The sequence below is a fragment of the Tachysurus fulvidraco genome, chromosome 14 (assembly GCF_022655615.1).
Source record: "Tachysurus fulvidraco isolate hzauxx_2018 chromosome 14, HZAU_PFXX_2.0, whole genome shotgun sequence".
NCBI lineage: Eukaryota > Metazoa > Chordata > Actinopteri > Siluriformes > Bagridae > Tachysurus > Tachysurus fulvidraco.
Window position 1 is genome coordinate 24,673,685 of NC_062531.1, and position 14,667 is coordinate 24,688,351.

The 14,667-nt window shown below is 44.7% G+C and overlaps 2 protein-coding genes across 6 annotated transcripts in view; both read right to left on the bottom strand.

Annotated features, from left to right (window-relative positions):
- rassf2a (Ras association domain family member 2a) overlaps window positions 1–7,415 on the bottom strand; it is a 24,354-nt gene extending 16,939 nt beyond the window's left edge. Inside the window, exon 1 of the mRNA XM_047800087.1 lies at window positions 7,407–7,415. The gene's annotated coding sequence lies outside the window, so the exon portion shown is untranslated. The remainder of the gene's footprint in view (window positions 1–7,406) is intronic.
- The window catches only part of slc23a2 (solute carrier family 23 member 2), a 23,938-nt gene continuing 13,426 nt past the window's right edge, over window positions 4,156–14,667 (bottom strand). For all 5 annotated transcript variants that reach the window (XM_027178973.2, XM_047800086.1, XM_027178282.2 and 2 more), the window contains 12 exons: window positions 13,791–13,907; window positions 12,721–12,878; window positions 10,280–10,368; window positions 9,565–9,632; window positions 9,087–9,268; window positions 8,679–8,799; window positions 7,746–7,902; window positions 7,450–7,597; window positions 7,039–7,144; window positions 6,678–6,945; window positions 6,494–6,589; window positions 4,156–6,411 (listed from right to left, as the gene is read on the bottom strand). In XM_027178973.2, coding sequence (XP_027034774.1) covers window positions 6,149–6,411; window positions 6,494–6,589; window positions 6,678–6,945; window positions 7,039–7,144; window positions 7,450–7,597; window positions 7,746–7,902; window positions 8,679–8,799; window positions 9,087–9,268; window positions 9,565–9,632; window positions 10,280–10,368; window positions 12,721–12,878; window positions 13,791–13,907 — 1,773 coding nt within the window. In that variant the 3' untranslated portion in view covers window positions 4,156–6,148. The remainder of the gene's footprint in view (window positions 6,412–6,493; window positions 6,590–6,677; window positions 6,946–7,038; window positions 7,145–7,449; window positions 7,598–7,745; window positions 7,903–8,678; window positions 8,800–9,086; window positions 9,269–9,564; window positions 9,633–10,279; window positions 10,369–12,720; window positions 12,879–13,790; window positions 13,908–14,667) is intronic.

Genomic DNA, 14,667 nt, shown 5'->3' on the forward strand with positions numbered 1-14,667 from the left:
TCTCTCTCTCTCTCTGTCTCTCTCTCTCTCTGTCTGTCTCTTTCTTTCTCTTTCTCTCTCTTTCTGTCTCTCTCTGTCTTTCTTTCTCTCTCTCTCTCTGTCTCTCTCTCTGTCTCTTTCTTTCTCTTTCTCTCTCTGTCTCTTTCTTTCTATTTCTCTCTCTCTGTCTCTGTCTGTCTGTCTGTCTCTCACTCTGTCTCTGTCTGTCTCTCTCTCTCTATCTGTCTGTCTCTCTCTCTCACTCTCTCTCTTCAATGAGACAAGACAAGATAAGGTAAGGCAAGACTAAACAAGACAAAGGAAGACATTGAACTGTAAGATTATTATTAATTCTCATGAGGAACTGCAAGCATTAGAGCTGTCTGTATTATGGATGGATGAATAAATAAATAGATAGATAGATAGATAGATAGATAGATAGATAGATAGATAGATAGATAGATAGATAGATAGATAGATAAACAAATAGTCCTGTCATTGTGACCAGAATAACAAAAAAATGTAGAAAATAGGCTTATCAGGAACTGTGTAAAATACAAATGCACTTAAATATGCAGTTGTTCAATCCCCTGTAAATGAATCCGTCATTAAATCCTGGTGTGAATCAAAAGGATTTAAAAGAGTCGAATCAGTAAAGCGAATCTTCGTCACAGGAGGCGAGTGTGAGGACCACTAACCCACTCCACACAATACACCCCCACCCTCCCCCGCCCGCCCTCTCTCTATTGTTTCTCCCCTCGTGCGCAGCACCGTCCAATCAGCGCGCACATTTTAATGCGGAATAATAAATGAGGGAATCCCAGCTCAGCCAATCAGCGCACAGCTCTACCGCCCCTTTGACCATGCCGCCGCATGAATATTTAATAAGGGAATCCCTTAAACAATAGAGAGCTAGAGTTCAAGTGTGCACGTGTTTTTGTTTAGTGTGCTATTAATTCAAATAAATTATTAATACAGCTGAAGATTTGTAAGATTTAATATCATCATGAGTCAAATTATTATCTTTTTAAGACAATTAGACATGGATTATTGTTGGATTAAGACATGATCCTTTGTCACTTGTTCATCTTTAGGATGTTTATTTGCATAAAGCAGTTAGCTAGCTAAGGTTAATTAAGGCTGAATTAAATAGTAAGTGCTAAGTAATAGTGCTTTTCATTTCTGAAGGATATTGTTAATAAATAATCTTGGGTTTTGTTTATTTATTTATTTTTACACAGAGGGCATCCACTGACTTTCCCCTTAATCAGTCACTGAGTGCATTCACACCCATCTGGAAGCCATTTTGGATTCTCTCCATTAACACTGGCAGCTCTGGCACAATAAAACACACACACACTTAATCACGTTCAAGCAGACGGTCACGGTCAGGAGCCAGACACTGACACGTGTTCAGTGGGTTCATAATGGTTTTTCATTGCTTTCTAATGGGTCCTAATGGGTTCACTTCCAGACATCCTGTGACTCAGAGTCTGAACATATTTGATGGTTCCAGAAGTCTCAGGGTCTCTTCTGGTGAAATTCTTATCATGTCAGTTTCATCGTTATGACGATGACGGTTTTCCTTTATCAGCACAAACACACGTTTTATTGCTCACATTGTGGATTAGTGTTAACCGAGATGGAGATGATGCTGCGGTTCAAGATGAACATGTAGTAGGCAAAATAGAAAAACACAAGGGTGCCAATACTTATACTCATCCAAAAACAGTTACATTTCTTACTGCAGTCTTGGATGTTTAAGTCTGTAATGTTTGTAATAACAGTGTAAATTAATCGGAATGAATCTCTCGCCAACTTGAAACGAGGGCCGTGTGTGTATGTGATATTGTAATAAGGTGAAGATGACAATACCTGCGAAAAAAGAGGAATAAAAAAAAAACCCCACACACACACAGGAGTTGATTGTGTAACATCTTTTTAAATACGTTTAGGACCACGGAATAAAAGTCACTACAGTTAGTATTCACAAAGCCTGGTCTGGGAGTAAAGCTCACGCCGCACTTTACTCCGTATATTCAGTATATCTGTCTATTTATATTTATAATAAAGTTTCTGACAAAAACCATCTCAGATTTATTCTGCGATTGACATCAAACTGGAAGCAATGTTAGAAAAATACAATATGAAAAAAAAAGTTCTAGCTAACAAATGTAGCTATTCTAAAAACTTTCGTTCAAAAAGCGGCAAAAACATAACGAAACATTTTTCATTTCAATTAAATAAACATAAAAAAAAAAAGAATCGGTGCGCTTGGCAGCATGGATTTATAATATTTACGTTTTATACACGTGTGATACTTAAACACGTCTTACGTCTGAAAAAACAAAAATCATATACAAGAAAATTAAATCGAGAGAAAGAAAACATGGAAAGAGAGAGAACTTCAGATAGACAATAGTATATTCTTCAGATAGATTCTCCTTCAAAACAACTGAAGGGATTTTATCTTTGAATCATACTCTTAGCGACCGTCTTACTAAGACCCCTCATGACCTTTCACCTTTGACTTCAAGGTCAAAGTCACGGCTCACGCTAGACGTTATTAATTATAGAAACGATAAAAAAACCTTAAGATCCGCAAACGCGGACGGAATAATTAGACTCCATCCGTATGACCGTCGATCACGGCGAGAGTTACCATAGCGACCGCTGTGATCGACAGGAAGCGAGAGGTCTCGGCGAGAAAGATCGTCCGAGTCGTATTCAGCATTCGGGAACGTTAAAACAAAAGTAGGTCGAAGAAGGAAAGCGAGGACGTCCTGAACACGCGGCGCTCACGGGAAAACTCTCGCGGCTCCTACACGAGAAACGCCGTGTTCACCGCGGAAAAAAATTCCTTTCGCAAAGTGGAAAACATCTTGAAAAATATGTAGCATGTAAAAAAGTTAGTAATTGTTCGTAAACTGTTTATTAGTAAACCAACGAAATTCAGCGAGACCGTAAATCTGAATTCTGTTCAAACACAAATTCTGTGGGAATTAAAAATAAAAACACCTGAATCGAAAGTCTAAATTTCACAAAATCTTGCCTACAGTTAAATTCTATCTTAAACTCAATTTGCGACTTGCAATTCTAACGTCTTGGGGGGGGGGGGGATTAAACGTCCAGATTAAAGTTTACAGCCCGATGTGGGTTTGAGATTTAACGAAGCGAGTTAAAACGGCGGAATAACTTTCGAGCAAAAGGAGAAAAGCGACAGTCTTGTAGGACGAGTGGAAAGAGGAAACGGTGAGGGATTTAATCAGCTTTCACATTTTACTCCAAATGTGTACAAATGCTGAGGATCAGAGAGGTTTTTTTTTGGGGGGGGGAGAATTTTTTTAAAAAAAAACTCTTATAAACAATAAACATTAAAACACTGACTGAAACCTGATGATTACATTAAAAATATTTTTTTAGTGTTTAAATTTCAGCATTAAACACCTTCTTTCCAGATCACTGAACTTTGTTTTATTTATTTATTTGACTTAAACGCTGCTGTTTTTTCTCCTGTCAGAAATTTTAGTGTAGAACCTGCTTCGAGTATCCTGAAGGTGAAATTCGCGTCACATCAAAAGAATTTCGAAATAAATCCACAGACGTTTCAAGATGTTCTCTCTTTCGCAGGACTTTTCTTTTCTTTTTTTTTTTTTGCAGTGATATTTTATCCTCGGTGCTGTAGCGCTCGCGTCGACGGTCTCGCGGTAAACGGCAGGTTCGCACTCGGCTCCGTCTCCTTCACCGAGTCCCTTAAAATGTTCCTAAAATACTGGCTGTGGAAATGTAAAAGCGCCTGGGTGACTGCACCAACAACAGTAAGAGCTTTTAGTAGAAATAAACAGAATCCAAAATGTTCGATTCTGCTCTTCTGTTGCTTTAACGATTTATTTTAGCAGCTTAAGAGGTTTAATTTCATCAGTTGCTAAAACATGAAAAATCCTCAAAGACTAACTGCTGATCGATACGACTGTTGATTTGGGGAAATAAAATAAAAATAAATAAATTTAAAAAATCCTACACACCACTATACAAATTTTGATTGGCTAGTATTATATATATATACACATATATATATATATATATATATATATATATATATATATATATATATATATATATATATATATATACACATATATATTAAAAAAAAAAACCTGCTGATGATGGATTCTGATTGGCCAGTTAAAAAAAAAAAAAAAAAGATTTTTTTACAGGTTAAGACAAATAACATTAATTCACATCGATTAGAAAACATCAGGATTTAGGATTTGTGTCAAACTCAAATGAACAAAATTTTTGATTAAAGTCAAACCATTTGGTTCATTTAATCCGTGTTGGTGCAGCTCCAGAGTTTGGGGTCAAAAAGCCGACCCTCAGTGTTAACAATAAAACGGTTCCTACAAGTGTGTCGTGTAAAAAAAAAAAAAGCAAACGAACAATATGCCCAGTGAATAAAAAAATTGCTCCAGTAGTGCGTAGATTTTTGCGGTTAAAAATAAAATAAAAAGTGATGACTATCAAAACACCACGACACATGGAATGACATTTTTCTCATGAAGCACCAGTTCGAGTGTAAATGTGTGAACAAACATTCCAGTAAATTCTCTCTAGTTTTCAGTTTATCTCGTTTCTGCTCACGTGGAATTTCACGTGGAGACTAGCACAAACGAATAAATAAAATAAATACGCGAACGTGATCTGGTCCACGAGGGCGGGAAGCGACACGGCCGTCTGTACTCGCGTTAATTTATTTTTTTTGTTGGCTTGTCGGCAATCGACGAGCGAACAAACAGGCATCGGATAAATTCTTTTCAGATTTTAAAAGCAAAGCTTGTAGAACGTGTAGAAGAAAGAAACAAAACAAAAAACAAACAAACAAACAAAAAAAAAACACCCCAACAAACTAAGAACAAGGGCTACAGTGTGAAGACCAAACCCTGGTAGCTTTCAGCAGAAGAACGTCAGACGGATCGGTCGCTCCAGGATCTCACCTATTTATGGCAATATTATAAGATTACTATTATTCAAAATGGGAAAAAGAAGAAGAACATAGAACTTAGTGACATGACATGAAGGTAAACATAGAAAGTCCGGTGCTTACAATTTTATGGTCCAAGCATCAACAAATAAAACAGAAATCCTGGAGAGGATGATACCTGGCTGGTGCCTTATTTTTTAGAAATAAAAAGGAGCAGTTCAGAAAAGAATGGGGGGAGAAAAAAAAAAAAAAAACATGCATCGCTTCAGTGCAGTCGACCATAAAGACATGTTCGGTGTCTGATGTTTGCTCGTTTAGCTTTTTCTCTATGGATTGAGCTGCTGCTTTTCACCCGATCGGGTCCTTGTCGTCAGTGACGTCACACTCGGACTCGCACGGGGGTCTGACAGCTTAGTGGTTAATGTGTTGGACCACTGACAGGGAGGTCGGGTTCGAGTCATAGGTACCGCCGGGCCCTCGAGCAACAACACAATTTCGTCCTCTCTCTGTAATGTCGTTTTGATGTTAAACGGGTGAGACAGACGTCCTGTGCGGTCGTAAAGAAGTAAAACATCAGACGGTAAACATGCCTTAGCTGTTCGGACTACATTCGCATTAAAAGTGAAAAGATGTTCCTGTAGGTTTCCTTTCATGCCCCGCCCACTCTTCATTACGCTGGCAGCCTATGCCACGTCCTTACAGCCGGTGTACACGTCCCGTCTCAGGAACATAGGAAAATATCAGACTACACTGGAACTAAAGGCTGCATTTTAGATACATATTTTGTAGAACAACGAAAACCGGACCGAGTCTGAGAGGGTGTTGGGTCGAGGTTGTGAGACAAAAAAAAAAAAAAGGCATGTGTTTCTTGCAGACTTTTGCATAACCAAAGAGATTGCGACTATTTTGCATTTAGTGAGCGATCAGCTTTGACAGAAACAGTAACTAAAGAAACAGTAAATACATAAACTGAATTTCTCAGTGCAGTGCAGGTTCGCTAAGGGAATAAAACATAAGTGTGTTTTGCGTGTGCGTGTTTTTTTTTTTTTTCTTCCTGCAGAATCCTTTCCATCTTTTGGCCTGCGAGACGTCGTCGCCCTGTGGTGGGTTGTATCCATGACGTGCACACACACAAGATCAGAGAGGGCTTTGACAACAGCATGGCGCAGGGAATACTCGCTTTCTGTTTTACACTCTGCTTTCTCCTGCCTCCATCCTCACAGCCACACCCTCCTCTCCTCGTGAGCTGCTCCGCCCCCGACACGCCCCACCCAGTCTGTTCCACTGGTAACCGCTGAACGTGGGGCTGATGGGCAGGTACTGGAAGACGCTGTGGCGCCGCAGGAAGTCCATTCCGAATGGCAGGTCATAGGATCGCATCCCTTTCAGCTCAGAGCCGCCGGAACCGGAGCCGCGCTTCAGCTTACGGATCCCTCGCTCCTCCGGAGTGCCTTTGCACACACACATACACACACGTTGAATTTGCATAGTGTTGGACAGACAGAGGAGAACGTTTACACAGAACACACTCACCAGGTATAGTGTTGTCTAGAATGAAGGCCACGGAACCGCCGACAAACATGGCTGTGGTCAGGAGAACGTTCAGAACCTGGTCGATCTCCACGATTCCTGAGCAAGAGACGGTGAAGAAGGTGTCAAAATCAAAACAGCGCTGTATTGATATACCTAGTGAGTTTAAATGTGTGTGTGTACCCACCGGTGACAAGAGGGTTTCCTTTGAGGTAATTGGGCAGCACCAGACCGAAGAAAATCGAGAAGCCGAGGACGAAGAGGTTGCGTGAGGAGTTGAGGTCGACGAACTGCAGGTTGGACAAGCCCACGGCCGTGATCATGCCGAAGAGCGTGCAGAAAAGTGCGCCGAGCACAGGGTCCGGGAGAGACGCGAACAGAGCGCTGAACTTCCCCACGGTGCCGAGCAGCAGCATCAGCACCGCTCCGTACTGTATCACCCGCCTGCTGCCCACCTGCACCGATCACAGCACACCACACACACATCAGACAATCACAAACATCCTCTCTTCTTCATTCACGTCACACTTACTGCAGCGCCGAGATACCTTTGTGATCCCAAGAACCCCGATGTTTGGACTGGAAGACGTAGAACCGTTTCCTGTGCCGAACAAACCGTCCAGTACACAGGACAGACCTTCGACAAAAATCCCCCTGAGAAACAAAAGGAGAAAAGATGACCACCGAATAATAAATACAGCGACGTTCATGCATTCAAAATGAAGCTGAACGTGTTTTACGTAAGAAGTAACACTAGCAAGTTATAACGAGATTTTTTTCTGCACGTCTAAAGAAATTCTCTCTGCATCCTTTCCCCCCCTCCCCATACATCATTTCACTTCTGCTAAAAAAGAAATAAACATTATTTCATTTGTTTCAGGTATGTAAGAAGTGTCCTGCACATAACATGTATAACGTGTGTGTGTGTGTGTGTGTGTGTGTGTGAGTGAGAGAGAGACCTGTTGATGGCATGTACAGGAGGAGGCGGGGCACAGGACAGTCGCGCACAGGCGTAATAGTCTCCAATAGACTCGATGATGCTGGCGACCACGGCGCTCATCATCCCAATCACCCCGGCTGCCGTTACCGTTGGCAACCCCCACTGAACTACAACCAAAACATAAATATATTACCCATCAGAATATACACTAGATTTAAACATATGCACTATTACCTAGATTTGTTTATGGAACACACACAGACATTTACACACACTCTCTCACACTCTCTCACACACACACACACACACGCTTACAGGGATAGGGAACTTTAAACCAGGGAGCGGCTGCCAGGATGCCCTGCCTGGCATCTGTGCGGGCGTAGTAGCCATACTTATCCTTCTGTGGAGGAAACACGTCTGTCACCGTGAAGATGAAACACAGGAACCAAGAGACCAGGATTGCCATGATGATCTATAGAGATGTGGGAAAAGAGAGAGAGAGAGAGAGGAGGAGCTGTTACTATGGAAACAAAGATATCAGAACAAGCACATTCATCTAACCCCTGCACTGCTGTCAGAGCTGCTGTTATGGAAAATTAATCAACCTCTAAAATCGACACCTAACCCTACCGACCAATCCGAACGGAGAACGCCTTCTCTCGGAGGTCCACGCCTGATTAGATAACACAGGATACGAAGCCTGGCGTGATGAGTTCATTAAAGAGCCTTGCGCAGGTGCGACTCTACTCCCATGCCAAAGAGCTCATCAAACGCTCCGGCGTCTGCCATCTGGTGCCACCAGGCTACTAATGACGAGCGTAATCCTGTAACCAGACACTGGATGGAGCTCGATCGCGACGGGGACACGATAAAGAGCGGTCAGGAAGCCGATCTGCACCTTCATGTCTGTTTGCTCACGCTCACTAATTATTTAAAATTTTATTATAATCAATTTATGCACCTGGTTAAAAACGACACATCAGCAGTCTGAACACACCCCCGGAGCAGTGGGCAGCCATTTATGTTGAGGCGCCCTGGGAGCAGTTGACGGGGTTCGGTGCCTTGCTCAAGGGCCCCTCAGTCGTGGTATTGCCGGGCCGAGACTCAAACCCACAACCTTAGGGTTAGGAGTCAGACTCTTTAACCATTAGGCCACGACTTCCCCAGGTTTAGAGTTGATATGTCCAGCTATAGTGTGTGTGTGTGTGTGTGTGTGTGTGTGTGTGTGTGGACGGCAGAAGGTCTCACAGGGAACATCTTGAAGAGCTGAAGGCGGTAGGAGGTCCAGCCTTTCTTGGCTTTGTAGATGGGAAGCGGCAGCTGCACGTTGCGTGCGTACTGAGAAAACAGCAGCACCAGAAAGATCGTCCTGGGGATAAAACACACACACACACACACACACACACATCAATCTCCACTATCCTTTGTATATATAGAGGTCCTTTGGTCAGAAAGGGTTAACTGTTTTATGGCCACAATCCAAATCCCAGGTTTATAAATAAATAAATAAATAAATCCACTTTGGTATGTGGTGTTTGAACAAAAACAGCATGTTATCTGCATCACTGCTGATCATTTGTCTTGAACAGTGCATCCTGGAGGGTGTTAGTTTTTTCCCCATATCATGCTGTATGGGAATGTAGATGTGATACTCACAGCATAGCGATGCCCCAGTGTTTGCCTGCCCTTTCTCCCGCTGCCTGGAAGCCGGAGAGGCCGATCAGGGCCACGGTCGGTGTGATGGTGAGCGGCCCGATGTACTTCAACAACAGACCCGGGAGACCCAGAGCTCCCACACACACCTCCACCACGGAGGACACAATTATAGCACCCTGAATCTACACACACAAACACAGAAAGTGAGACAAATTCTGGCCTCAGTGTGTAAACAGTAAATAAACTGTTCGTTAGAGATAAGGCGAGAGGAAAGAGACGTGGAGGAAGACGCCTGAACACTCTGACTGACCCATGGGAAAGCCCGTGTTTCACCACGACACTGTTAGCAAATCCAGCTGTAAAACCACTCGAGACCTAAAAAAAGCCATGGTCTCTCTCTCTCTCTCTCTCTCTCTCTCTCTCTCTAAAAGAACAGCAATATTTAGAATCCCACCACCTTGGACTGTAGATTTCTCACCTCTCGTATCCTGGGGTGCCAGATGTGCTCTGTGTGCATGAGCTCAGTGCTGTTCATCAAAGGAATATCTGTGGCAGAGAAGGACACAAATGAATAAACTGCAAGAATGTGTAAGAATGTGAGGGAGAGAGAGTGTATGTGAGAGAGAGACAGAGAGAGAGTGTGTGTGTGTGAGGGAGAGAGAAAGAGTGTGTGTGTGTGTGTGTGTGAGAGAGAGAAAGAGTGAGTGTGTGTATGTGTGTGAGAGAGAGACAGAGAGTGTGTTTGAGGGAGAGAGAGTGTGTGTGTGAGGGAGAGAGAGAGAGAAAGAAAGTGTGTGTGTGTGTGTGTGTGTGAGAGAGAGAGAGAGAGAGAGAGAGAGTGAGTGTGTGTGTGTGAGGGAGAGAGAGAGAGAGAAAGTGTGTGTGTGTGTGTGAGAGAGAGAGAGAGAGAGAGAGTGTGTGTGAGAGAGAGAAAGAGTGTGTGTGTGTGTGTGAGAGAGAGAGAGAAAGAGTGTGTACGTGTGTGTGAGAGAGAGAGAGAGAGAAAGAGTGCGTGTGTGTGTGTGAGAGAGAGAGAAAGAGTGTGTGTGAGAGAGAGAGTGTGTGTGAGTGTGTGAGAGAGAGAGAAAGAGTGTGTGTGAGAGAGAGAGTGTGTGTGAGTGTGTGAGAGAGAGAGAGAGAGAGAGAGAGAGAGAGAGAGAGAGAGAAAGAGAGAGTGTGTGTGTATCAAGTACCTGTTGCATTACACTTCCACTTCTCTAATGACAGTATGGCTCTGGCTGGGGCAAGGAAAGCAAACGCACTTGCCTGGAAAAGTGGAAGTCTGCCAAAAGAAACACACACACACACGTTAATTTAATGCAGAAGGTCATCAGCAGAAACATCACCCATGGACACCAAGACCTTCTCTCCCCAACTTACCCACTCTCTCTTACTCTTACACACACACAAAAGAGAGCGTGTGTGTGTGCACGCGTGTATGTATGTGTGTGTCAGAGAGAGAGAGATTACATTAACATGTAATTCTTCTCTCTCAGCTGGGTATCAAACACCACAAGGTCTTCACTTACACAGAATAAAGAAATATATTGTTTTTAAACTTTACCTCTTTCTCACACACACACGCACAGACACACACACACACACACACACACACACACACACACACACACACACACACCATTTTAGGTGCGTGTTCTGTTTGCACAGTGAACAAAAATAAATAACCGATGCAGTACCATATCACAACCACTAGATGTCACTAAAAACCAGTGCATGTTTTGATGGGGCTTTTATAACCTGATGAGATCTGACACACACACACTTTGATTTCCAAGAGGACAGAGGGGAAGAGTGTGTCTCGGTGCATTGACCTCACTGGGAAACGGTGAGTCATCAGATCATCACATTGCTTCTCTCATTTCCTGGTTTTTCAGTGTCCTTTAATTATGTTTCCATGGAAACGACACGAGGACGGCAAGTGTGTGTGTGTGTGTGTGTGTGTGTGTGTGTGTGTGTGTGTGTGTTTGTGATGTCAGTGGAAGTCATGTGAGTAGATCGGAGGTCGGGAACATTGCAAGGTTTGCTCACTACACAGGGAACTATAAGGCTGATTTAACACTGTATAGTCAGAGAAAAGGCTTAACGACATCCATGATTAAAAGTATTGGCACTTGTCCGAGTGTTAGCTCATACTACGTTCACACACAAGGTACTCAACTCTTTTACTGTTCTCCCGTTCGTCTACATCTGGACTCAGGCAGGAAGTACTGAACGTTAAAACGCCTGTTAAAAACGCCTGTACGGTGCACGGAACACACTTCCTTTTCTGTTCTAAAATCGCTTTAACCTTGTCCTGGAACAGAGCCGGGGGCGAAGAGGCGGTGCTGCGATGAGACCGAGACAGTGAGGGTTGTTCAAACACAGCAGGAGAGAGAGAGAGAGAGGGAGGGGGGGGAGATAAAGAGCCTTCGTCTCAGTATTTTTTTATTTTTTTTTTTAAACCTATTGCATGTTAGTTACGAGACGCAGAGAAAGAGGAGGTGAGTGAATTAACACCAACGAGGCGGCAGAAAAGTGTCAGAAAATGATTTAGAGAGGAACAGAGAAAGATGGTGAGGGAGAGAGAGAGAGAGAGAGTGTGTGTGTGTGTGTGTGTGTGTGTATGCAGAGAGAATGAAAGAAAGAAAAAGGAAGAGAATATAACTATGTATTAAGCAGGTGTTCATTTATTTTTAGCTCTCTCGCTCTCTCTGTCTGTCTGGGTCTCTCTCCTCCTGCCCCATCTGTGTCTCCCTCCTTCTGCCCCCCGTGTCTCTCTCTCTCTCTCTCTCTCTCTCTCCTTCTGCGCCCCCCGTCTCTCGCTCTCTCTCTCTCCTTCTGCCCCCCGTCTCTCGCTCTCTCTCTCTCCCCTTCTGCCCCCCGTCTCTCGCTCTCTCTCTCTCCTTCTGCCCCCCGTCTCTCGCTCTCTCTCTCCTTCTGCCCCCCGTCTCTCGCTCTCTCTCTCCTTCTGCCCCCCGTCTCTCGCTCTCTCTCTCCTTCTGCCCCCGTCTCTCGCTCTCTCTCCCCTTCTGCCCCCCGTTTCTCGCTCTCTCTCTCCTTCTGCCCCCGTCTCTCGTTCTATCTCTCATTCTGGCCCCCGTCTCTCGCGCTCTCTCTCCTTTTGCCCCCCCGTCTCTCGCTCTCTCTCCCCTTCTGCCCCCCGTCTCTCGCTCTCTCTCCCCTTCTGCCCCCCGTCTCTCGCTCTCTCTCTCCCCTTCTGCCCCGTCTCTCGCTCTCTCTCTCCTTCTGCCCCCCGTCTCTCGCTCTCTCTCTCCTTCTGCCCTCCGTGTCTCTCTCTCTCCCCTTCTGCCCTCCGTGTGTGTGTCTCTCTCTCTCTCTCCCCTTCTGCCCCCCCGTCTCTCTCTCTCTCTCTCTCTCTCCTTCTCTCCCCACCCCCCCCGTCTCTCAAGTCCCTTGTGTTCCCGATCACAGCGACTCGTGAGATCTCTGCTAACACACAGGTGTTACTGCGTCACTGATCTGTGGTCTAAACTCTTGACTCATTCGGAAACATGAAAGCCCCTCAGCTGTGCTGCTAGGGGAAAAAGATTAATAAGACAAAAATATATGGCACATGAGGCCATAAATTTCCAGTCTATAATAGTTATGAGGTCAGAGCCCCACACGCACGCACCGGCAGCCGATGGTGGTCTGCAGCAGTGTGGTGATGCCCACGCAGAAGAAGATGGTGCCGATCAGCTGGCTTGTAGCCCATTGGTCGAATCCCACACACATGGCCTCGGCTAGCAGGAAGGGTACGGCGATCGTCCCACTGAAGCAGGTTAGGTAATGCTGTGGAGACACGCACGACAAATACACGTCTGAGTGTGTGTGTGTGTGTGTGTGTGTTTGTGTGGGGGAGAAAAAGAGAAGTCTTAAATTGCTTAAATTACTATGTCTTAAATTACAGAGTAAACAGAGCTTGTACTTACTAAAATCAGCCCCTGTGATTATAACAAGGACTTAAACTGTAGTATTTAAAAGGTAGCGTGTAAGCGCACACGGTTCTCTAGCACATCAGCATTAAGAGTCGAACCGAGAGTCAGGGTGAAAGTCGACCCGAGAGTCAGGGTGAAAGTCGACCCGAGCGCGAGCAGGTGAGTCGACCCGAGCGCGAGCAGGTGAGTCGACCCGAGCGCGAGCAGGTGAGTCGACCCGAGCGCGAGCAGGTGAGTCGACCCGAGCGCGAGCAGGTGAGTCGACCCGAGCGCGAGCAGGTGAGTCGACCCGAGCGCGAGCAGGTGAGTCGACTCAGCGAGCAGGTGAGTCGACTCAGCGAGCAGGTGAGTCGACTCAGCGAGCAGGTGAGTCGACTCAGCGAGCAGGTGAGTCGACTCAGCAAGCAGGTGAGTCGACTCAGCAAGCAGGTGAGTCGACTCAGCAAGCAGGTGAGTCGACTCAGCAAGCAGGTGAGTCGACTCATCTTCCAAAGGGTCTACGGTACATCCAAATGAATCAATGGAGTGTCTGAGTTAGTCGACTGAGTAACTGCATCTCAAGTGAGTGCCCGAAAGACTCAATCAAGTGTCCAAATAAGTCAAATGTGAGTCTGATTGAGTCAAGTGTATATCCAAGTGAACAACTTTCTTGTCCCTAGGTCTTTTTCAAAGTGTTCAAGCGAGTCAACAAAGTGTGAGTATCTTTTGCATCATGTGTCATTTTTTTGTGTCATTCTGGTGTGGACACGCGTGTGTGCTTGTGTACCTGTAAACCCAGGAAGATGCACAGGTACCAAGGTGGGGTGTCTTCTATAGTGTAGATCATGTCCATTCTCCTGGCAGCCATAGTTTCTGTGCTGTCCACCGTCTCAGATAAAGAACTCTAGAGGGGAAGGAACACACAAACGTGCGCTGTTTCTACAGTAAAGGAAAGATCCCTGTATTTTTGGAGCTGATTACGGGCCAGTGCATGCCCGCGCACACACAAGGACGATTTCATCTTAGTCTGATGGTGGCTGGATAAGAGAAAGAAGCACGGGTAATAAAACCCACAGAGTCAAAACAACGTACTTTCGTTATGTCCTGAAGGTGTACAAACTTTCACACAGAACTGTAAATATAAAGGAAAAGAAATTCACATCTGAAGACGATATCTTTGTGTGTTTTATAATCACACCTATATGTTTGTAATACAACATTTTTTCCCCCTAAAGGGTGCGACGGGGCAACGAATCGGAGACGGAATGTGAAATTGAGAAACGTTCTGCAACAGCGCTGAGATCACATGATCTCCATCTCAGTTTCCTTCTGCACGTGTGAGCAAAAAAGTGCACGGTCATGGTGACTAATCAGCATGTGGTGAGAGTTAGGAGGCATGAGAGAGGGAGATTTATAGATTACAGAAGAAAAAAAAAACTCTCATATTGTTAGTTAAATGACAAATGGGGGGGAAGAGAAAGAGAGGGACAGAGAGAGAAAGAGGGGGACAGAGAGGGAAAGAAAGTGAGGGACAGAGAGGGAAAGAAAGAGAGAGAGAGGGGGACAGAGAGGGAAAGAAAGAGAGAGAGAGAGAAAGAGAGAGAGGGACAGCGAGAGGGGACAGAGAGAGAGAGAGAGAGAGACAGAGAGAGAGAGGGAGCGAC